Source organism: Parus major, chromosome 2, assembly GCF_001522545.3.
Source record: "Parus major isolate Abel chromosome 2, Parus_major1.1, whole genome shotgun sequence".
NCBI classification, from domain to species: Eukaryota; Metazoa; Chordata; class Aves; order Passeriformes; family Paridae; genus Parus; species Parus major.
This window is the reverse complement of record NC_031769.1, coordinates 133,097,749-133,121,196: the sequence shown is the minus strand read 5'-3', so window position 1 is coordinate 133,121,196 and position 23,448 is coordinate 133,097,749. Positions and strand designations below refer to the sequence as shown.

The 23,448-nt window shown below is 36.1% G+C and overlaps 1 protein-coding gene across 1 annotated transcript in view; it reads left to right on the top strand.

Moving 5' to 3' along the window:
• Positions 1–529: 529 nt before the first annotated feature.
• Positions 530–23,448, top strand: part of ANGPT1 (angiopoietin 1) — a 152,304-nt gene continuing 129,385 nt past the window's right edge. Inside the window, exon 1 of the mRNA XM_015620204.3 lies at positions 530–1,820. Coding sequence (XP_015475690.1) covers positions 1,524–1,820 — 297 coding nt within the window. The 5' untranslated portion in view covers positions 530–1,523. The remainder of the gene's footprint in view (positions 1,821–23,448) is intronic.

Below are 23,448 nucleotides of genomic sequence, written 5' to 3'. Positions count from 1 at the left end.
AATAGTTGCATGGGAGCAGGTCAGATGCCTGGCTAAATATTCCAGGCATCTCTTTTAGAATGACATCGTAGTTGTGATACAGGTCACAATTACATGAGCACTGAAGTTGCTTGCACTCAATATTTGTGCAAGTAGGTCTTCTTGATGTTTTTTTAGTGATGCACTATTGCTATTTAGAGGACTACTTGCTTTCATGGGAAATACTGTGCAAAGTGCTCCACATTAGTTTTGGCTGATATTTATTTAACAACAGCAAATACTAGTACAGGTACTCAGATCCAAATTCCTCTGAATTTCATGAATATTCCAGTCCTGCTTATAATCTGTGCATTTTTTTTTTATTTGTTTCTAGTAAATACCAAAGACATTATTTAAGATAGTTTCTTAAGCAGTTACCACAGTCATCTTATATTATTTCTCATTCTTATATGAGGAAGTTGCTCCAGAGGAAGTTTCCACATGTAACAAGGGGTGCCTGTATAGCCCATATAGACTTGCAAATTGTTGTTGTGTATGTGATAACTATGCAGAAGATACAGAAGATAATCTGGAATACTTCAATCACCATCCCTCATTGGTTTTTAATTAGCTACCTTAGTTTAGATACTGAACACAGAAAACTATTACCCTTCTGAACGGCCTTTCGCAATTTCTATTTGGCAACTCTAATTTCAATATATGATGTAAAACAGCTCTCTGAAAACTGTTAAGGAAACACAACTGTCTTAGAAAATTAGATAAACGTAGTGAGGGTTAAACTTAACTTTTTTTCCTGTGTCATTCGCCTGACCTAGAATTCTTTAATAGATACAGAGCGGAGCAGAACTGAAAGTATTTTTAATTTCAGTGCTTTGTATATTTACAGAGGGATTACAACAAACTTCTACACTTTATCTACATTTTAATAGGTCAGTGCGAACATATGAAGTGTATTAAGGTGGACTGACTTACTTATTAAACTGACGTGAATTTGCCCAAAGCCCCCAGCAGTTGTATGCAGCAGGGGCTGGGCAGACATGCATGATTGAGGTCATGCATCCAGGCAGTTTGTAAGATGATCCCTCTGTACTGAGCCATCAGCCATCCTTAGCATAGGGGCGCACTCATACACGCATTCCTGTCAAGTCATCTTGTGAAAGGCTGCTTGCTTCCAGCTTGGCTTGAAAGTGCAACCTTAATAAAACTCACTGAAGCCTGAGAGAAAATAGCAGTTCTGCAGCAGATAGTGTAGGGGAAAGAGACTGGGATATGCATATGCAGCTGACTAAAGCAGGCTACATGCTGGACTGTAACAGAGAGGAAACAATAAATCTTAGCTACTATGCAATAAATATTCCCAATTTTAACTAAGGAAGCTATCCTCACAGTGAAATTAAAAAAAAACAAACCAGTTTATCCAAGCTTGATTGTTAAAGTGCTGCTCCACTCTTTTTTTCCAAAGACTTTAAGGGAAATTAAGAACAAATTTAAAGAAAGAGGAAGAAAAAGTTTTTCTTAAAGCAGGAAAGGAAAGTAATAATAACATGTCAGTTTTCTTTTCCTTTGCTTTCCTGGCAGTGATTCTTGCTCTTGTAGGCTGTACTAACCAGCGTCGGGGTCCAGAAGGCAGTGGGAGAAGATTTAACCGGGTGCAGCACGGGCAGTGCACCTATACTTTCATTCTGCCAGAACAGGACGGGAACTGTCGTGAAAGCACGACAGACCAGTACAACACAAATGCTCTTCAGAGAGATGCTCCTCACGTGGAACAGGATTTCTCTTCCCAGAAACTGCAACATCTGGAACATGTGATGGAAAATTACACTCAGTGGCTGCAAAAAGTAAGTGTTTCTTTTTTCATTTCTCACTAAATGTTTTTTTTTTAAGGAGGTGTTTATGCTGTTCTAAGTTTTCATTAGTTTCTATGAGAACAGAAGTAATAAGGATTGATATAGTTCTTGGCTGTGTAGGAGAGAAATGTTTTAGCCAGAGTGCACTCTTCCTAGTGACATTGCTTTTGGGAGCTGAATTTTCTTCACTTTACTGAAAGATGTGATTTCTTAAAGCTTTTTTCAAGAAACTGTGGATGCATGTGAGTCAGAGAACACAAAAATCCTCCAGAAACTCTATTGACAGAACTTACCAAGTTCTTATAAGCTCTACTTATAGTTCACAGACTCAGCTCAGATGTCATGCAGGATACCTGCTACTGTGAGTGCAAAAGGGAGCATTTTAAAAAATCAGCATTTAAGGGCACTGGGTTAAGGATATCATTGCTCCTCCATAAACAGATCCTGTAATACTATTCTACCCAGCTGATTGCTGGAAAGAAGCAGGAAAATATATAGGCATTCACACTTCTGAAACTTCACAGTAAACATTTTTAACCATGTTGAATACACTGGTCTTGAAATAGCCTGCTTCAATTTGTGTTTATATATGTGCATTCTTTCCTAGAAAGGGGAAAATGGCTTTCAAGGTGTTGCAGTAACTTAATAGAAGCAATTATTTTTATTAAGTTTGGGTCTGACAGGCTTAAATATGTGAATAATTTCACTCATATGAGCAGTCCCAGTCACCTTAGCATGATTACTCATGTGTGTAAAATTACATACCTTGCACAGATGCTGTCCATACTTTGGTAAAGAAAATGCTTTGGGGTAGCTGACCAGTTAAAATAAATAAACAGTCTGGGTGTAGCTATTTGTGATATTCCCATTCATATGCTGCCATTTTGACCTGGCAAAACTTAGAAAATTGCACAATTGAGTGATGCAATTAAGCATATAATCTGGTACAAGAAAGCTGCTGTATGTATCCATTACAGAGATACATCATTTAATTCCAACACAAGTTCATGCTAAGAATGAACATCAATAAAACACTAATGAAGACTCTAGTCTCTGGACTACAACTTCATATTAGCATAGCTGCTGCTAACCTATCTCATTCACAAGTTTTGTTTCATCCAGACAGTATATAAGACATGAATATGTTAAAAAGCATATCTACTAGAATTCTTATAGAGGATTTCCTGATTTCTTTTGTAAATTATTTTTCTCTTGCATATCTGGCCAAGCCAGAGAGAAAAGATTCTGTGTGGAAAATATAACCAAGCATTTAATTTTCAGACTACTTCCTTCATTTTTTAATGTCTTAATCTACCTTGGGGAATATGGGGCTGGAAATAAGTGGATGTTTTATGTAGAGAAAAAGAAATTATTTTACTGTGCTTTGGCAGGCTGAGATAAGCAATAAAAAGAGGAAAGTTGTTTTCTGTTTTTATACACATATGATTTTACTTGAGGAAATTGCCTGCTGAATCATGTTTCTAAGACTTATTCTGTGTTTGTCCACTAGAGACTGAACTAAGATCACTGTTTCACTGAACATGAGGAAATATGAGTCTCTGGAGTGTGAATGTCTGAGGGTTAGTCCTCTCACACTTTGGAGGGAAGTGATTAAACAGGTAGGAAGCCCAGTGAAAAGTGTTTATATTAGGACTATTTTATTCTGCAATGATTGTAAAACTGGCTGATAGCAGAGCTATTCCCCTCCTCCTTTCCCTCCCAGCCCCCAATGCCCTGCTCCCAGGGGTTACCATAAAACTGGGATTATGCATGTATCCCCATGTGTCAGTTTTCCTTGGAATGAAAGGACCTGTTTCTCTGTGTGAAGAACCATGTCTCACTCTGAACAAATGAGGCTGATGCAGCTCCTTTATAGCATCTCTGAATACTGAATTTGCTTTGTTGCTGTTGCCACTACAAAGCATCTCAGCCATAACCCATTTCCTTTCAAAACATGCATAATGCTCAAGTGTAATGAATATATTATCTAGGTATCTCACATCTCATTTTTGTACTCTGCATTTATATTCCACCCCCCCTAAACTTTCTACACTAGACAGCATTTTACAATGCACCTGCTGTGAATGAACTAAAGCATAATTAACAGTTGCAGGTCTTTTATTGGAGGAGAATACTTATAATTGAAATAATGTTTAAGAATTTTAGAAGTAGTTTCACTTACATAAAGGAGTTATGTTTGTTGATTCAGGTAATATATATAACTTTTAATAAAAATTTACATAACCAATGTTTGTTAAAGTGAATTATTTTCTCAGCACAAATGCTCTCCTGTGACAGTTAAAAAATACTTGCTGAATTTTGTAAGAATCATGGCTTGCTTAAATTTTAATTTAAAATTTTTATTTAATATCCAAACTATCAGATTTCTAGAAGCAAAACAAGTATACTTTTCTGTAAAAAATTAGCTTTGTTTTCTTAATGCAAAATTGCTTCTTTGATGATTTGCAAGCTTGATTGTAAATAAAAATACCCTTGCTTGGGGAGCCAGTTATAGGCAATTAAGGCCCAGCATTGTCCATTATAATTTGCATATCTATAATCAGTGTAACTAGGGCTGGTTGACAAACCAGGGACATGGCAAAATGCTCTGTTCAGAAACTATGCGGAAGAAGATGATTTGGTAAACATTTTTAGAGATTTTCCTAGAACTGTTTATTTTAATACCGGATAACTTTCCCCATTGTTTAAGCTTGGGTTTCATTTCTGCAATATGTTTATATTGAAGTTCAAAACAAACAGTTCATCACATTTTCTTTCTTGCAGTAACTGACTGGCTCACGTGACACTGTTTGGTATTTAGTTGCAGTGTCTAAGTATTGCCAAAGAGGAGTTACATGAAATGTTATCATCATGTCTTGCTTAGGAAGTTGCTGTTGGCTTGCTGAACTTACAGAATCGATGCACTCAGTGTATATTCAGGATAGCTCTATAGATGATATTCCATATACATTTTCTGACATCTAAATGATAGTAATAATTGTTTTAATAGTAATAAATTGGTTTACATGATCCACTCTTTCTTTTCTTCTTGCTCATTATTTAAGCAGAGTACCATAAAAGTTTAAAAATATTGCTTAATTATAGTATACTATTAAAAGCTAACACATCCAAGTATTACAAGACAGTAGATACAATTAAACAAAACAAAACAAATTAATAAAAGTAGCTTTAACTTACTTCTTTTCTCTTCAAAGTGCCTGTGCTGTTATTTACCAGCTACAACTGAGGAAGTATGAAATTATGGCCTCTATTCAGCCATTAAAAAAAGAAATTATGAACAGTTTTTCTGGAATATCTGTAACCATCTGATAGTCTAACGTTTATTCTTAGAATAATTGTACTAAGTTATTTTTTGTGGCATTTTTTTGATCGTTGTTGACTTCCTTATTTTGCAAGAGTAACAGCACAAGCGCTTACCTAGGTTTTAAACAGGTAAGGGATCTAGGTTTTGAGGGGACCAGTCATTATGAAGAAACAAATGTCTCCTGGAAAGACCAGTGTGTATCATTCTGTGCTGTGGCTCCACTGAAAGTCTGCCCCTTTGTGCTTTCTGTACCATCAGGGCTTAACTACTGTTTTCTGCAATGATGTATAATAATATATGTGTTTGTGGAGCAGCTGATTTTTGCCTTGGATTTTATATGGCTTGTTGAAGATGGGAAAATCCCTTACATGTCACTCTTGCTGTGAAGCTGAGTGGAAATATGACACAGCAAGCTGAGTGAAAATGTGACAGAGCCTACCCTGAGTAGAACAGATCTAAAGAGCTGTAATAATGTCCTATCAAGCAGATTTATATTAATATAAAATGGAGATGGTCACTGTGTGTGAAAATATTTTCATATTAAGAAACCAATTTTCACTAGTTCAACTATCAAAAGAAATAGTAAAGTTCCATTTTATTTATAATTATGTTTCATTGGGCATTTTGTAATGTAACATGTGACCTAAAAGTTCACATGATATTTGGATGTTAAGTGCAATCAGGAGCTACATGTTGAAATTCTGTTAACTCTCACAAAGAAAGGTGGTCAATGGATTTGGAATCTGCTATTCTGCATGTGTGAGCATTGCTAACAGAGCTGTGTAAAGAATAGCTTTCCAGTAAATATTTCCTTTTCCAAGGTAGACCAGAGCTAACAGAAAACAGTGAAAAAGTTTCATCCCAAACTGGGAACTACATTCCTATTTGGCATCCACCTCAAACCTGTATTTATTTTTTAGACACAGAGGCTGCTTACTAATCTGGGAGCTCCTTTCTGTTTTGGAGTCAGTGATTTCTCACATCCAAAGCAGAACCCTATCCTAGTGATATTTGAAGGGCAGTTCCCACAAATATGTTGTGAAAAAAAGTGTAGAATACAAATTAGTGATATTTCTTAGTGTACTACTCAATGAGCAAGTATATATGTAAAAAGTCAAGATTTAAAGAGTAAAAATAACTTAATGGAAATTAACTGGCTCTGAGAAAATTCATGTTTGAGTGTAAATCCAAAATTTCTTATATGCCCCCAAAAATCTATTGGCCAAAAACATGCCTGCTTTTCAAAGCTTTATTAATCAAATTTCTCAAGCCCGGGGAATATTCTGGGGTACCCACAAGAAAGAGGCAAGACTTCAAATGTGGAAATGCCTGAAAGCTGTACATTACTGAGGAATAATTTATTTGGCAATTAATTTTTTTAAGAAGCAGAAGACTCAGGGAATTAGACTGAAGAACAGTTTCACATGTTGCCACATTTGGCAGCAAATTACTTAAAAAAATATTTCCCATGCTTGGAGCGGAGGCTTTATCATAATGTTCAGTAGGACCTGAATGTGTTTATTTGCAGTGATGACATCCATAATTAGGAAATTTCTGGTAACAATAAAATATTAAATTTATTAGTCATCAGATTTGTCCAACTGAGATCCCCAGTGGGAGATCTCATTTGGAGCACTGAGAACTTTTCTAAATGAAACTGATATACAATAAATGGTATGTCATTTTGAGGGTGCTGAGAACTCACTGTTCCCATTCAACCAAGCAAACTACTCCACAGTGCTGTGTGCCCTGGAAAAAAAAAATACAAGACTGTCACTGGGGCAAAAGTAATAAGATTGGGTATGTTAGGCCTGCATCATTTTACCCAAACTTAGAATTATAGAATCACAGGATCGTTAACATTAAAAAAGACTTCCAAGATCAAGTCCAAGCTTTGACCAAACATTGCCACGTCATCTAAACCACTGCACTAAGTGCTACATCCAGTCATTTCTTGAACACCTTCCTGGACAGTGGCTCCACTGACTCCCTGAGCAGCCTGTTACCCTTCTTAACCACCCTTTCAGTGAAGAATTTTTCCTGACATCCAACCTGAACCTCCCCTGGCACAGCTTGAGGCCATTTCCTCTTGTCCTGTCACTTGCTGCTTGGAGAGAAGAGACCAACCTCCACCTCACTATAACCTACTTTCACGTAGTTGTAGGGATTGATAAGGTCAGATTTAGCCTCCTTTTCTCCAGCTGCTCCTCATACAACATACTCCTTTTCAGCTGCTCCTCATACAACTTACCTTTAAACTCTTTACTAGCTTTGTTGCCAGTAAATGCTTCTCTGGACCTACTCCAGCCACTCTGTCCTTTTTGAATTGACTGGCCTGAAACTGGATGCAGAACTCGAGGTATGGCTTCACCAGTGCCCAGTACAGGGCAATCACTTCCCTAATTCTGCTGGCTGCACTATTTGTGATACAGGCCAGAAGGCCATTGGCCACCTTGGCCACCTGGCCATGTGCTAGCTCACATTCAGCTGCTGTCAAACAGCACCCCCAGGTCCTTTGCCATTGGGCAGCTTTCCAGCCACTGTTCCCACTGCAGGGGGTTGTTGTGACCCAAGGGCAGGACCCAGCACTTGGCCTTGTTTAACTTTGTACCATTGGCCTTGGTCCATAGAGCCAGCCTGGCCAGATCCCCATGCAGAAACTTCCTACCCTCCAGCAGATCAACACTCCCACTCGGCTTAGTGCAGTCTGTGAACTTACTGAGGATGCACTTGATCCCCTCATCCAGTTCATTGAAAAAAATCATTGAATAGCCCCCAGTACACGAGCCTTGGGGACTGCATGGGTGACTGGCCACTAGCTGGAAGCAGCACCATTCACTATCGCGCTCTAGGCCCAGTCTTAGAGGTGGTTTTTAACCCAGAAAAGAGTGCAACTGTCCAAGTCATTGGCTGCCAGCTTCTCCAGGAGAATGCCAGTTACCCAAATAGTTTTTTCTTTGCTGTGGAGAATCTCAGTGCTGTGTCATTAGACAGTTGCAAGCCCAGAGGAAGATTCAGCTGTCTGAACTGTTCTGTGGAAGTTCCTGTTTCTTTTCACTGACCCCAGGAAAATCTTGATCAGCTCACTTCCTGATTCAAATGCCTCAGTTAAGTATGATGGATTTAAGCTTTACTTCTGTCCATGCCTGTAGCATGGACTTTGCTTGTGACTGTTAGGAAATTGTAAACTTGAAGTATTACGGTTTACCTTTTGTAATACAGATATAGCACTACTACTCAATTTCACAAGGCTGTTGGGAAGCATATGTTATTTTTGTATTGCTTTTGGGGTTTTTCTTGTGGAAGGTATTTTGTGCTCTTAACAGTGTATGTATTATAATAATGTTTCCAATATTTACGAAAAATTGTGAGATTGAAAATCTTTTGGAAGGAAATTGTTTTTAATATAAGTAACTAAATTAAGTCATAAAAAATAAGGAGATAAACACAATGAATGGACATCTATAAAGCCAATAATATCTTGAAGGTTGCAGCTGGCTAAATGGGTTGTCCTACTCTCAGTCAGAATAGTCCTCATTCTTGCAGAGTTTTTAAAACCCATCAAGCAGCTACTGCTCCAACCTGTATCCATCTGCAAGGGACTGAATCCTGTATGGATTCTCATGAAGACCAGTGAGATATACCTTGTTATTCAGAGCTACCAAAAACAAAATAACAATAACAAAAATTTTGGATAAACTCATTATCAAAACTGGGGTAATTTTCATGACCTATTGCAAGCAAAATCTGAAAGGTGAAGATACTTAACTATCTGTTTGTATTCATCTCAATTTACAGTTCAGCTTATTTCAGTCTTATTGTCTGTAATAGCAACAATTGCAGACAAGGAGGAGCTAGTAAATGAAGACCTTCTAAAAGCAGTATCATGGTTTAAATTTGCTGTGAACTCATCTTTAACACTAGTAGCTCAAGTGTCTTGAATAAACAGCCCTGGTGTAAAAGTCTTCCCAGTAGCATAAGAATTTCCTCTCTTGTTAAGGGGTTGAAGTTTGATCAGGAAAAGGAAATTGAAATAGTTTCATATTTCATAGAAAAAAAACCCTTTTTCTTAGGAAACAAGCTGTACTTTAACACAAAGTTATTTTTGTTCAATCACATGTCCATATTTTAGACAGCATTATGAAACACCAGGGTGGTGAATGTTCACTTGGAAGGGTAACTTAGAAATGCCATAAATTGTTGCACATTTGCACTGCATTCTCATTAATATTTCTACACAAAGATCAAGATTCACTTTTCATTGCCTTAGTTAGGAATCAGGTTAATCTAAGACAGTAAGTGACAGTAAGTTACTACTCAGCTGGGATAAAAATTCTAATCAGGGACTTGCACCAGTCTAGTTATCCCTGTTTAAAACTGCTACAAATAAAACTGGCATAACTTTCTTGTCTAAACAAGACCTAACAATGAGTTACACTCAACATTGAACAAGTATATGGTGCAGACTGTCAAAGCAAGACAGGTAAAGAGCCTGAAAGGAAAGATACTTAATTTACACTGTATAAATAGTTTGCTTTCAGATTTAACTGAACCAACCCACCAAAAAAATTGTTTAAGACAATGCTGTAATTACTCAGAGGAAGTCATATAGAAAATCTGTATTCAAGGCCATGAAGCTACCTGATTGAAAGAAATTTCTTATACTTCCTTGACTAGCTTTTAGGAGGAGAAATGAAAAATAAACAGGAAAAAAAACAGTAAGAAAAGAGTAAGAGAACTATGCTATTTTTATGGTGGTATAAGTGTGTCTTTAGGAGAGTTACTTTAAAGGTCTTTTATATGATAGTATGTGATCAATCATATGATCTGTGTTACTAATCCTTTCTTAAAGGAGAGAGAAATAGGCTGAAAATCCATATAAAATCCAATGTTGCAGTTGGAAAGTCTATGTAGGAGATCTATGAGTAACATGTGGCTGATGAAAAACTCAGTAAGAAGTCTACAGAATTTCTTTTTCTTTAGCACCTCTGGTGCATGAGCGTGCACACATATATGCATTTTGATCTTTGTTCTCCTCAAACTGACCTGTTGGCATAAAAAAAAAAAAAATAGCAAGATGAAACCTTGTTTGTTGTACATTCATTAATTCTGTGTGGATGATTCCCCAGCTGTATTGCTGAAAAAACATTTTACAGAAGCGCATTTGCTTTTGTCACTTCCAGAATGTATATGAAGCAGGAATTTTCATATATTCTGGAAAAAATACTGGACTTTTGTTCTCCCATCCCAGGCACATTTGTCCTTACATGTGCATATGTTGCAAGACAAACCTAATTGTGCTCTTTGTATGCATGACATCTGCTTCTTTAATAGAAAATTGCAGAGGTGTATAGCTACAGTTTTTCATCACTTCTTCTAGGGATTTTTATTTGTAAATTCTTGGCATTTGTCATATTGTCTCTAGTTGTCTTGTTGCAAATAGAAGTACCAGTCATTCCTTCTGACATAAGTATATATAGAAACAACAAAACTTCTCTTGTTCCAGTTAGCCCAATTTTCTTCTGATTCTGTTCTGCCTGAGAATTTGGGTACTGGTATTCTTTCTCCTTCTCTTTTACCAAAGACACTTGAGAGATTACAATAGAGATAGGATAAACTGAGCATTCCTGACAGGATGAAATTAAGGCAAGATTAGGGAGCTGTAGGAGAAAATTTGGAGTATGAGCAGAAAACCTTAGAAGGTAATTTTTCTGTTTTTGACAGCATGGCTTCTTTCATGCTAGAACACAGATGATCAGATTAGTGCTAATCAATTTTGAATCTAAAAATTATTTCTGCTGCAGGCTGATGAGCTGTTTGTAGACTGATCTTGCCTTCTTTCACAACTGAGCTTCCCTTAAAGGCTTTCTGTACGCAAGAGATTTTTCTTGAAAGATGCTATTTAAGTTACAAAACATAATTCTTTGGGATAAAGCTGTTAGCAGGTCAGACTTTTAGTTTCCTTATCTGTGATCCACCAACCTAAAACTGCAGAGGGAACTTTCAAGGTTTCAAAGAGAAAAGCACTGAGTTTGAGGCAGGTGAGTGCTCCTTCCCATATTTTAAATGTTGCAGCAAACTTTGAGTCATTACCAAAGGCTATTCATTCTTTAAAGTGGGATTCTTATGTCCTGATTGTATGTGAAAAAAAAAATAAATCTGATTCTTGATATGTAAATTTAATATTTTGAGATGTGTTTTAATTCTTCACCTCCAAGACACTCCAAATCCACAGTATTGTAAATACGCCCAAAAATCAAAGGAGAAGTCTTAGTACAATCTCTAGAGATGCTTTTACATTTATCTTCAGGATTGTTGTGGACTTGCCTGCCCTCTGGATCATATTGTTTAAGAATGTTTTAAGGTTGTCAGCCTATGTTTATAAAAGTGTATTTTTCTTTTGGAATCTCTTGCCTGCAAATATGGTCTTGCACAGTGGAGATTTAGGGAAAAATAATTTAGTTGTTGTTAAAATATAGGTTTTTTTGTTTCTTTTTTCTAGGCAAGCTGTTGAATGAATGTTTGAATTTGTTTTAAACCACCCATAGTTCTATTTAATAGCACTTATTTTCACTTTCATACATTCAGCTTTGAGTAGCTTTAGTACTGTTTATTTTTTGCGAATTTTAGTTCTCATGCAGAAGTATTTTGCAGGAAAGAAAACTGTATTAAATAACTTTTTTTCTTTAAAACTCTGCCATCAGTTCACTGTGTGGGAAGCAGTGAGGGTGAATAATAGGTTCACTTACATGTTTCTTCTTACTTCTGAGTCATGCATTTGTGTCTCAAAAAGGCAAGGATCTTCAAATAATTATATCACTATCACTATTAGAGCGCTACTCCTAAAGAAAAATGTTGTTTGTTTTTTTTATTGAAAATCCTGTGTAGGAATTAGTTGATATTTCTAAAATCTCAGATAAATACTTCATATAAAATGTTTCCCCAAAGTCTCCTCCAACACCAAAGAACTCAAAGAAGACTGCTGCAGCCTTTCAAAAACTGGGAATTCATATGCAGATAAAAGTAACAGAAATGAAGATTTAGAATCACTGTCTTTATCATTTAAGTATTAAGTATATTCTTTTGTGTCATTTTACCTTTTTTTTTGGTCAGTTAAATATTTACCCTTCCCAGCCTTAATTCATCAGGAAATTCCTGTAGCCTTATAGGCCACATCAGCAAGTCAACACAGTAATGGGAAGCCCCCAAACCACAACGTCTTTGGTGCTGTGCCTGGAATTTTGAGGATCTGCTTAGAAGGAAAATTGCTCAAAGAGATGATCTAATCTCTTCCTGAATGAACTATTCCCCTTTGTTCCTTGGCTGAAACATCGTTCTTCACTCTGTGTGGGACTTACCATAGTAGAGATAAATGGTCAAGGGCCACCTATCTTTCCTGCGTCACTTCTATCCTGTCAATGGGAAAGGCCATCAATGCTCTGCTAGAAGGTTTTTCTGTGTTACTATTTTTATGTGGAGGAGATATGGACTGCAAAATTCTTTATCACTTTAGCCTGTGAAATACAGAGGTGATGATTAAGGTTGTTTCTGTTCACATTTTTCTTGAATGATCCAGTTTGATCTCTTGGCTTTTCTAAGAATTCTGGCTGATGCAATAAATATTCTTTTGTATATTCCTCTGACATCGTTGACCTCCATGACATCCCACAGCTCAACCATTAGAGCCTCTGCTTTCATGTCAGTTGTTAAAAGAACTATTTGTACCTGTTCCAATACCAAGGTTTTATGCAGGGAAGCAAAAGGAAGATAACTGTATTTGCAGAGGCACACAGGGAAGAGGAGTTTGCCATGTAGCACAGTGTTGTTGTTAAAGGTAAAGGACGATTACAGCAGAATTAATTCAATAATAAATGGAAAAAAAAAAAAAAAAAAAGTCTTGATCTGCTTGATGACCCAGTTTCTAACTGGACTGTCAGTCTGTGGAGGGTCAGCTCAGAGAAAGTGTAAGGGACCCAGAGAGATATTGAAAAGGCTAAATATAAGGTGGGAGGTGAGGGTGATGCTTCAGAGCAAGAAGTCTGTCAATTTGAGGTTGATAGAAGATTTGGTTAAAAATTCCTGGGAAAGGTAAATGATACAATCCACAAATTTGTGGATTTGCCGAGGCACTTATCACTAAAGTACACGCAATCAGATACCTTGTCCTGATGTGACAGAAAAGACTGAGAAATTACTTTGGTATACAGTACTGTGTTCAGCAAAGTGTCCTGAAACAATGTAGATGTAAACTGTTTACTGGTGTGTGGCCCTAGAAATGTCATAATACTGCGTATTTCAGCAGTAATACAGCCTGCTGAAGAAAAACTCATCATAGTTAAAATAGGATCTTCCTTTTTTAAAAAGAACAGGAAAACTATTCTTCTAAATTTAAGAATAGAGGAGTGAGTAAAAGAAGATGCTCGGTAGCATGTTTTAGTGATGAATGCAGAAAGTCTCAAGTTTTTCAAGGTTATCAAGATATATCTAAAATGCAGATAATCCCAGGCTGAAATGCTGGATGGAACCCAAATGCCATGTGGGGCATTACAGGTTGTAACTAATGTGTCACATTGCCACCAGGAATGCCTTTGCAGCTATCAGTGATAACCTCATAAGCAGTGCTAGTGTTTGCTGTTTATGACCATTAAATGAAGAAATAATTTAGTAGCATCAAGCAAGCACCTTGGACAGTTTGTGATGATGAGCTAGAGGTCAGGAATACTGGAAAGGCACATGCCCAATTTTGCCAACTTTAAATATTGCAAGATCTAAGAACTTGACCCCAAGTGTGCCAAGGGTCCTTTTTTGAGTTGATGTACTCAAATGTTTCCTGAGGCAAGCTTTAACCAAATAAAATATTTTTTTAAAAAATTTCATCATTGGAGTCTTAGCACAAGGACATAGCTACTTTTTACAGACTTCAACAGGAGCTACAACTTAGCTGGAATTCCTCTGTTACACTGAACAAGCACATGCAAGTTTTATTCTTTTCGATAAGTGTGTGAGAATGAGAAGTCCAAATACTTTTTATAGAGAACACTGGCACAAAAGTTCAAAAAAGAGGAGAATTTTTTCCTTGTACAGTTTATCTAAAGAAACATTTGTCATTAATTACCTTTTTTTTTGCCAATGCTTGATAGCTATTATGGCAAATGCTGTACAAGCCACATACATACATACAGAAAAGGAATAAATTTAGTATTTAATTGTTTATTCAACATATTTATATATTGAATTTTAAAAAGTGAAATGGATGTACCAACATTAAAAATAGTTAGAAAAATTAGCAGAGACTGAAATAAAAGAACTTTTCAAGAATTTAGTTTTTAAAGCTAGGATTAATGATTGTATTTCTTTAGTGCTAAACCAGTGAGACAAACAAACCATTTGTTTCGTTCTAATGTTCTACCTTAATACCTCCCACAAAAACCCCTGCCTTACAAACCCTAGAAATAGGGGGAAAAATGACAAAGAAAAAAGTTTGCTTGACCCAGGATTTAGTACTCCTACTCATCTTGGAAACATCTAGTAATTTGGCCACTCACCCCCTGGGGTATTTCCTAGAAGCAGAATTGAGCAAGACTGAAAATGTTTTTGTTGCACTGTTATGGGCATGAAGATAAGACATGAATTCTTGATCCATGAAATATGTACCAAGTGTGACATCTTTTTTCATGTGAGTTTTTAAAGACTACTTCAACCTTTTTATTCATTATTTTGCTACCAAAATCATACAAAGCTCCTGAAATCATGATCAAAACTCTGGTTATTCATCACTAGAATTAGTCCTGTTAGTTTTTGTCTTTGTTTTTATTTGTTTGGTTTTTTTTTTACTGGGCTATAATTCATCATGATGGGACTCTGAAAATGTGTTTTAGGGTAAATTTCCCATATTCATTATTTTTAAGTTTCAAGATGACACCTCAGTGTTAGTTCTATCGGTTTGGATTTGAATGCTGTCATGTTTTCACTGCCATAGCAAAATCCTTCAGAAAGGCCATAAGAAAGCTGAAGCAAGACTATTTTTAGAATACTATTCATAAAGCAATACAAGCGTTATATTTTGAGACATCATAAGTCAGAGTTGTTCAGTTGGTTTTTTTTTTATCATAATGAATATTAATTTTGGTTTTGCTTCTCTTAGGCTTAGCCTGGCATTGTTATTATATTTTCCAGGTGTTGTTGAGATCTTACCAAAAAAGTCAACTAGGAAAACTAGTAATTTTCTATGGGACCTTAAAGGAGGTTTTCAACACAGTCCACAAACCCAAACTATATAATTAAAGAATCTTGACAGAATTAGAAACAGAAAAAAAAGGTCTTGACTCTCACTTGGAATGTGATTTTAATGAATTTATATGGAGTTTGGCCTGATGCTGCTCACAGTGAATCAGCAGGAAAAACTAAGCTCAATTTCTCTTCAGAAAAGGGGTTTTCCCAACCTCAGGCCCACCCAGTTTAAGCTGACTCCTCATTTTCTCCTGTCACTTTCAGAAGTGGCAGAGGTTCCAGGTCTGCCTTTTGGCACCAGCTCTCTGGGTTCACCTACATCAAAATATTTCTGCCCTAGTATAAGGGAGTTATGTTTCTAGTAAGAGACAGACAGACCTCAGCACTATTCAGGCAAACCTATTTGGCATAACAGGAAATTCCCAGATGGTCAGGAGGAATTTTAAAGGGTTGGAGTAATATGTTGCAAAACACTAGCCTGGCAACCACAGAGACTGAAGTCTGTTATTTATAGAAAATCAGAGGCAAAAAAATGGATGATGTGCTTCATCACAATATGCTCTACAATCATTGCATTGTGTCAACACGAATTTGTGGGGTACCACATCAAGATATGAAATGACAGCATGATCTCTATCTCTAGCCAGTTCTTCCCTCCACAGGCCTAGAAATATACCTATTAAATCTGTGAGCAGTGGCAGTTTTATAATAATGAAAATAACAAAAAAAAAAAGACCACCTTTAGAAAGCCCTGGAACAACAACATAAGCCAGAAATCACTGGCATCAGTTGAAACATCCCAGTATCCATCAGCTGTCGTTTAAAGAAGAGGACTCAAGTTCAGTCTGTGAGAAGAGGACAGTCTCAGATTTTTTTGTTTGAGGATAGGATTCAGTGTACAGCTTTTATTATGCATGCAGCCTACTCCAAGCACTCTCCAGGCCTGAAAGGAGGATCATGACGTACAACTCATGAGAATAATTTTATAGAGATATTTTCAGTATTTTCTTTTTATTTCACGTCAAAAAGAACATAAAAGCAACTTTGCATACCTTTTTTCAGTATTCTTCTTTTCAGTCCTTTAAAAACCAAAGAGGAGCTAAGATACTTGTTGAAACAGAAGCACTCAAAATATACTGGCAGATTATCTTAATTTAAACCTAGTCTTGGATTCTATCTGGCATCTAGTTTTTGTGGACACTTGAGTAATTTTTTTGTGTTTCTTTTGCTGAAGCCAATCAGAAAATGGTTTAGGGAATTTTTTTTTTTTTCAAAATACCTTAAAACAAAAAACTCTCCAAACTCCTAAAATAGAGACTCTCCAATCTGAGGTCTTGATACCTCAGGTAACAACAGCCACATGGCACAGAGCAACTGTAAACCAAAATGCTATGGTTTCCAACCAAGAGGTTAGAATTCTTAGTTAAATAATGTCATCCTTCTCTTTTTTATCTATATATTTATAAATTAATCTTAATTTTTTTTAAAATTTGAGTTTTTTCAAGACCTGAAAAAAAATAATTGGAAAACATTTTCCTGCCAATAAAATCAGCAGATTGATTTTTTCATTCCTTTCATATGAGCTAAATTAGCCAGCTAAAAGTTATTTTTCTTAATTAAACCAAAACCCAGGGCATTGGAAGAAAAGTTACAAATAGTTCTCTTTGAACTCAGATGCCTCTAGTTCAGTGAGGACAGTTTGCTTGATCTTTTCTACATCAACAACATTCCACATGCATATTCTTTCTATCTTCTTCAAGAAAAAAAAAAAAGGAACTTCAGAAACAACCATTACCAGATAAACAGGAGGACACCAAAACAGTACATCCCTTTTCTTGCTAGAATATATATCCATATACTGTGGCTGTACACAAATATTGCATTTAGTAATTCTAATTACTGCATACACCATACACCATTCATACACCAAGATAATGCTAGAATCTGCTTCTACTCTCACCGTAGTTGGTCCTAAGGCAGTCACTTTGTAGGAGTCTGATGATTTTATCAATTGAACATATGATAATATTGCACTGTTTTATTTAGTGATATACTAGAAATGCATATCTAGATATTAGAATCATAGAATTTTTGATGTTGGAAAGGACTTCAAAGACCATCTAGTTCCAACCCCACAGCTACGGTCATCTTCCACTGGACCAGGTTGCACAAAGGCCCATCCAACCTGGCCTTCAACACTTCCAGGATGGGGCAGCCACAATTTCTCTGGGCAGAAATGCCCTGAAAACCAGGGGCACTTTTACTCCTGAACGTGCTGGAACCTGTGTGTCTTGTTTGATAAGGTTATATGTCATCCCTCTGGCTTCTTATGTCAAAGATATCTTTTAATTCCATATGCCAGTCACCAAGCCCACATACACTCTACTTTTGTCTTTCCACAGTGCAGCACGCTGAGAAAAAAATCATACTGTGAAGGTCACCAGATAAAATTGACAAAAAATCATAAGGGCTGCTTGAGTGTCCCTGCCATAAATGACCTCTCTGCTTGACTTTTTAACCTCCTCATATTTTTCAGCTTGTACTGTCTCTGATAGCAACTGAGGAAATTAATGCCTGTGATTTTTCTGTGTAGGGATTCTTTGAAAAATTGTTTATTAAGGTTGTAGTTTCCAAACAAAATTTGATTGTTATTACCTTTGTTTGGGACACCTTTTGTGCATGGAGTAAAACAGTTTTCACAGTTCTTAAATCCAGAAATTATTGCGTAGTATTACTACAGGGAAGCAAGTAATGTAGTTTTTCAGTATTTTTTTTTTAATTACAGAATGTAGATAAACATCACTTGTCCTTCATGATTTATGATAGCTGAATAATATGCATTAAATGCAACATAATGGAGCAGGAACACCTCTTTTTTTAGCACAAATGGTATTCCATTGCCATAAGCATTCACAGGAGTTTTGTAGTAGAACAAAGTTTACAAAATGATTGATAAAATTGAGAAGAAAATATTTTAATGATTATATATTTTTTTTTATCACAGGCTAAGTATCGTTCATTGAAGAAAAAAACCCTATGGAAATGTGGATATTTAACTGATTTTTTGAATGAGTGACTCCATGTTACCTCTTATTTGCCTAAGCCCACATGGTGTGAATTTTCAGACACACCAAGCAAAGCCGTGTGTTTTTATATATTGCTATTATGTGCATGTTTCAAAATTTACTATTCTGTGTACTATTTTAGCTGAATCTTCATATATGTTCACATGTCTTCTCCTGAAGGTCTTAGAAAAGTTGTGTTCATATAAATATTTAGAATAGCGTACTTTGCTTTGATTTAAAGTTTTTCAAATATCTTCTAGGTTAGAAGTTGTAGCTTTTTAGGTTAAGCCACTGTCATATCTGTTGCATGTCATGTAAGGGAACAATTTATTAAAATATGTAAAATTACATAAGAACAAGAAGGTTTGGTAAAAATGTAAGAAATGTCAACAGTGAAGACAATGCTGAACTCTTGAGTAGAAAACACATCAAATTTTTGGTAGGAAGAAAGAACAATAATAAAATTTCAAGGAACAATACTATTATGTCCAAAAAATTGTAACTACATTTCAACTAAAAAAAATTAACAGGTTTACTACCAATACCTCAAATATTCTTTGGAACAAAAAAACCCAGTTCTTATGTGGATTTAAGGGATTATCTATATTTTTATAACCTTCTTTATGTCATCAGGGCTCTGGAATATTAATATTAGTTTGATTTTTATTAATTTCACTCTTTCTGGTGCAGCTTCTTGGAATATTCACTGCTCTTGTTCCATTTCTGTTTCTGTTTACTGTAGATTAGTATGGCATCACTGAGTTCAACAAAATGTAACTAGAAGCAGAACAGGCATTGTTTTCTTTTGCATATGTACACATAATTTTGAACATATGGTTACAAACATCTTTTCAAATTAAATTGTCACTAACTTCAATGAGTGTTTGTTTTTAATATTTTTTCTACTTTTATGTTTTGCATTTGTTGCCCAAGAAATTCATAGCCAGCTGCAAGACCCCTTCTTTGGGCTACACCCTAAAGGACATAAAAGAAGTCAGCTAGAAATGAGGCCATCCAAACACGATTAAGTTCCTTGGTACAAGGGACTATGCTGAGAAGTAAACCTAGGAGAGGTAAATACACTTTGACTTAACAATTGCTACCAGCAAAGGAGATTTTGAAAGTTACTAAAGATCAGTTTTCATCTGGAGGTAGTCTAATTTCTGGTGATGTCACTTTTTCTTTCAGATACTCACCATACTTGGGAGAGGCCGAAAAATTTATATTTTTTTCAACACATGATCCAAAGAAAGTTTGGCATCATTATGTGCCCCTTTGGCACAAGATAACACTTTAAATGTACATAATATTTTCCATCTTACAGTTATGATCAAGAAATATCTAAATTGTATTAGTTGAGCACATTGTCTTGAGCAATATGATGCAAAAAGGATTTTGTCCCCCACAGGAATTCACATGTTCTGTAAAAGAAGAATATTGAATGAAACTGAAAACATCTGCAATTTTGACAGACTTAAAATATATTTGGAAGAATCATTTTACCACATTTTGTTTATTATTTATTGTCACAGAATCTCCTTATACTGACTTCAGAAAGAACATTAGCTAACTGCATTACAAATGTGAAATCTGTCTTCAACAAGGCTGGCTTGATTGAAAGTGGGCATGATATTAAAGTAATTAGTAATAATATGTCAGAATGTGTTGTTCAACTATCCTGTTAGAAAACATGTATATTTTTTCCTAGTGATAGTGAAAATTGAGATATAACAGTAATTCTGATGAGAGCATTGACAATTTACATGTATTCATCTCACTACTACTAATCTCTTTTGCTTTGAGGGCAAAGTATAGCTTTAAGTAACAAAACTTTAATTTAAAAGGATTTTCTTTCTTCTTTCAATACTATTCTCAATCTATCAGATTTGGTGAAATTAATAGAGTGATTTGAATCTTGAATTTCCTAATTAACATATCAAATGATTATATAGCAGTAAGAAATGAACACACACTGAGCCTAAACATGTCAGCTGAAAATTGGTAAATGAAGAGGAAATTAGATTTTAAAGATAGGAAGTCATTTAATATTGGAAAGTCTTGATTTGATTTTTTTAAAATTTATTTATTTATTTATTTATTTATTTATTTGCCTATTTCTATTTTCAAAGGAAAATAAGGTGGTTACTTTAGTTTGTTGTCAGTTTAGCACTCTGTACTTTCAGTCATCACAGTAGCACGTTCTGCACTTATTTATATAGAATGAGAGAAGAATTTTTCAGAGTCCTGTCTCTATTTTTTAATTTTTTTTTAAACTTCAAATAATAAATATGATGTTTTATGACAGGAACTTCCATTTCTAGATCCTAAATAGCCACTTGCCTCCACATTCTTCACGCAAAATATTTGTGAAAAACTTATGGATTGCCTTTGATTTTCGACATCTACATCCCCACCTAGTTTTCTTGTTTCTTTCTTATTTTACTCTTTTTATTTTTTAAAAATTGATATTCTATGATCTAACTATTCAAGTGCCTTTGTTAGTTATGGCATAATTTTATTTCCTCACTAATATATTCTTCCTTTCATCATTCATTGTAGGTAATTTTCCAGTTACTGCTCAATTATTCAGGTAGTTTCAGGAATTTTCCAAGATTTTAAAATCTTGCTTCAGTTTTGTCAGGATCTATTATTCATAGTTATCTGTGAAAGGAAATGCAATCCTGGCCCAGAAACAGCCAGTCTGATGAGCTGGCTTTATGCTGCAGGTCTTGGATTCCCTGAGATCCCAGGGTGTGGAGGAACTGGAGGGCCTAGGAATCAAAGCTGACCCAGAAACCTTGGCATCTGGATGTTATGGCTCCCATGAGCTTTGAAACTCCTGGCTTTATGGCTGTCCAGGAAGAAATTCAGCCAAGAGCTTTCTAACCTTGGAGGACCTGGGGATCTGGGCCTTTGCAGCTGGCAATCACAGAACTTTCTGTTTCACAAGGCCCTGCAAATCTGTTCAGTGGCTCTTTGGGAGCCTGGAAATCACTTTGTGTTGGGCCACAAAGGAGCCTGGTAGTGCAAGTGACAAATCCTGCCTAAAAAGCAGGTTTCCTCTGCAATTTTTGTATTTGAACTCCTTTCATGAAATATTCTTGCAACAATAGTTTGGAATTCTTTAAGGGGAAACAGCTCTGGTGCAGTGTTAAATATATTAGCTTGAAGAGCCTCTGTTTCTTCATGGTTTGGTCTTGGAAACACTGATACTTGGGACAAGAGCATCTGAGGTATCGTGCAATGGCTCCAGAATTAATTTCAAGTCTTGCTCCAGATTTACCATAGATAGGAAGGTGTGCCCTACATCATTGATGGCCTCAAGGTTATTTCACATTAGGGTCAATGCATTTCACATAAGGGTGTGCATAGTATGTGTTTATGTTGGAATTCTACAATGATCATAATTCTACTTGCCCTAAAATCATCTGAAGTTTGGCAACGAATTTCAGTAAAAATAAACTAGATGTTCATTCAGAGATAAACAGACTCTTTTGGTATGTTGAATTTGTATCTTTTCATAATGATTGTGAGACTTGTTGCTTTTAAAAGTTGGAATGGGGTTTGTGTAATTTGTGGATGGAAACTGAAAAGAAAAAGAATTCCAAAGAAAGTGACAAGGTTCAGTTCCAGTAATGTGGATACTTACTGGTTTTAGTAATTATCTTTTTTCTAAAGGACATACATTTCCCAAAGGAAAGACATCTTTAGTTTCTGGCTAGAGGAATGTGGAATATTACACTTCCCTAGTACTCTGGATTACCAGAACTTTGTGTGCGTCAAAGTCCCTTTTAGTTACAATATCTGAATTCAAGATCACTTTGGATGGCCCTCTAAACATTCAGATGCTTATTGTACCTTAATATTTCAATGCCTATGGGTTAAGAAATGTATCAACTTCCTCATTATAAAAAACCTGGGCTAAGAATTCCATGGGAAAATATTCTAAGATTTCCAGTACTTTTTGCTAAGGAGCTACAAACTTTGTGAAACAGTCTTTATCTTAGACTTTAGTTTTGTTTTACCAGGCTCTGAATTTTCTGAAATATCCAGTGCATGATCTAATATGACTGGGCAAAAAAGGCTGGATATTGTCCTACTTAGTCCAGTCTATTTGGACTCTTGTGTTTTCTGATCAGCAGTTGTTGTTTGTCTAAAATCACATATTTTTACTTTATATGGCTGTCCTAGGTCTCCCAGAAAGTTTTGGCACTGCCACCCATTATCTAGGAAGAGCTCACTCATCATCCCATTCTTCTGTTTGCTCTCCCAGTCCTGAACTGGGAGAAAAGCTACAGCCTTAGCCTCTCAAATCATCTTCTGTGAAGTAGGAAAAGCTCTTGGAGAGGAAGTCTGTGTGACCAGAGTGGTCTGCTCTTCAAAATTATCAACTGCTGCATTTGGACTGGGCTCTGCTTTGTTTGATTATGCCAGTTAACCTTTGTTAGCTGAACTAATGATTTTGGACAAGACAGTGCAGGAAAACAGCCTCTGAAACAAAGGTTTAGAATCACAATATTTATTTTCAGGCATATGTTTTGGTTTAGGAATGGTATTCTCCAATTTAGTACTCCCACTAAAACTGCTTGCTCCCCTTCCCCTGTGGCAGGATGGAGAGGGGAATTGGAGGCAGGAAAGGCAAAGATCACAGGCTGAGATAAGAGCAATTTACTGGTAACACCAAGGAGATAAGAAAATGAGCGGTAACAACAACAATACTAATGACAGAGGGTACAAGAAAAAGAATGATACACACAGAACCCCACTCTCACCCACCCCCAGACTCCCCAACAAGAGCTAATACCAGATGGCTCCCTCCAGACTGGAACCCTTTTTCCCTGGAAGAGACTCCCTTTCCATTCCCCTGGCAATGACTTGAAGTGGTAAAGAATAACCTCCAGATCCCAGCCATATTCCCTCCCAGGAACATGCAAAATATAAGCCTGTCCTGGCAGGAACCAAGATATCATATTATTACAACTCAATGAGCAGAGAAGCA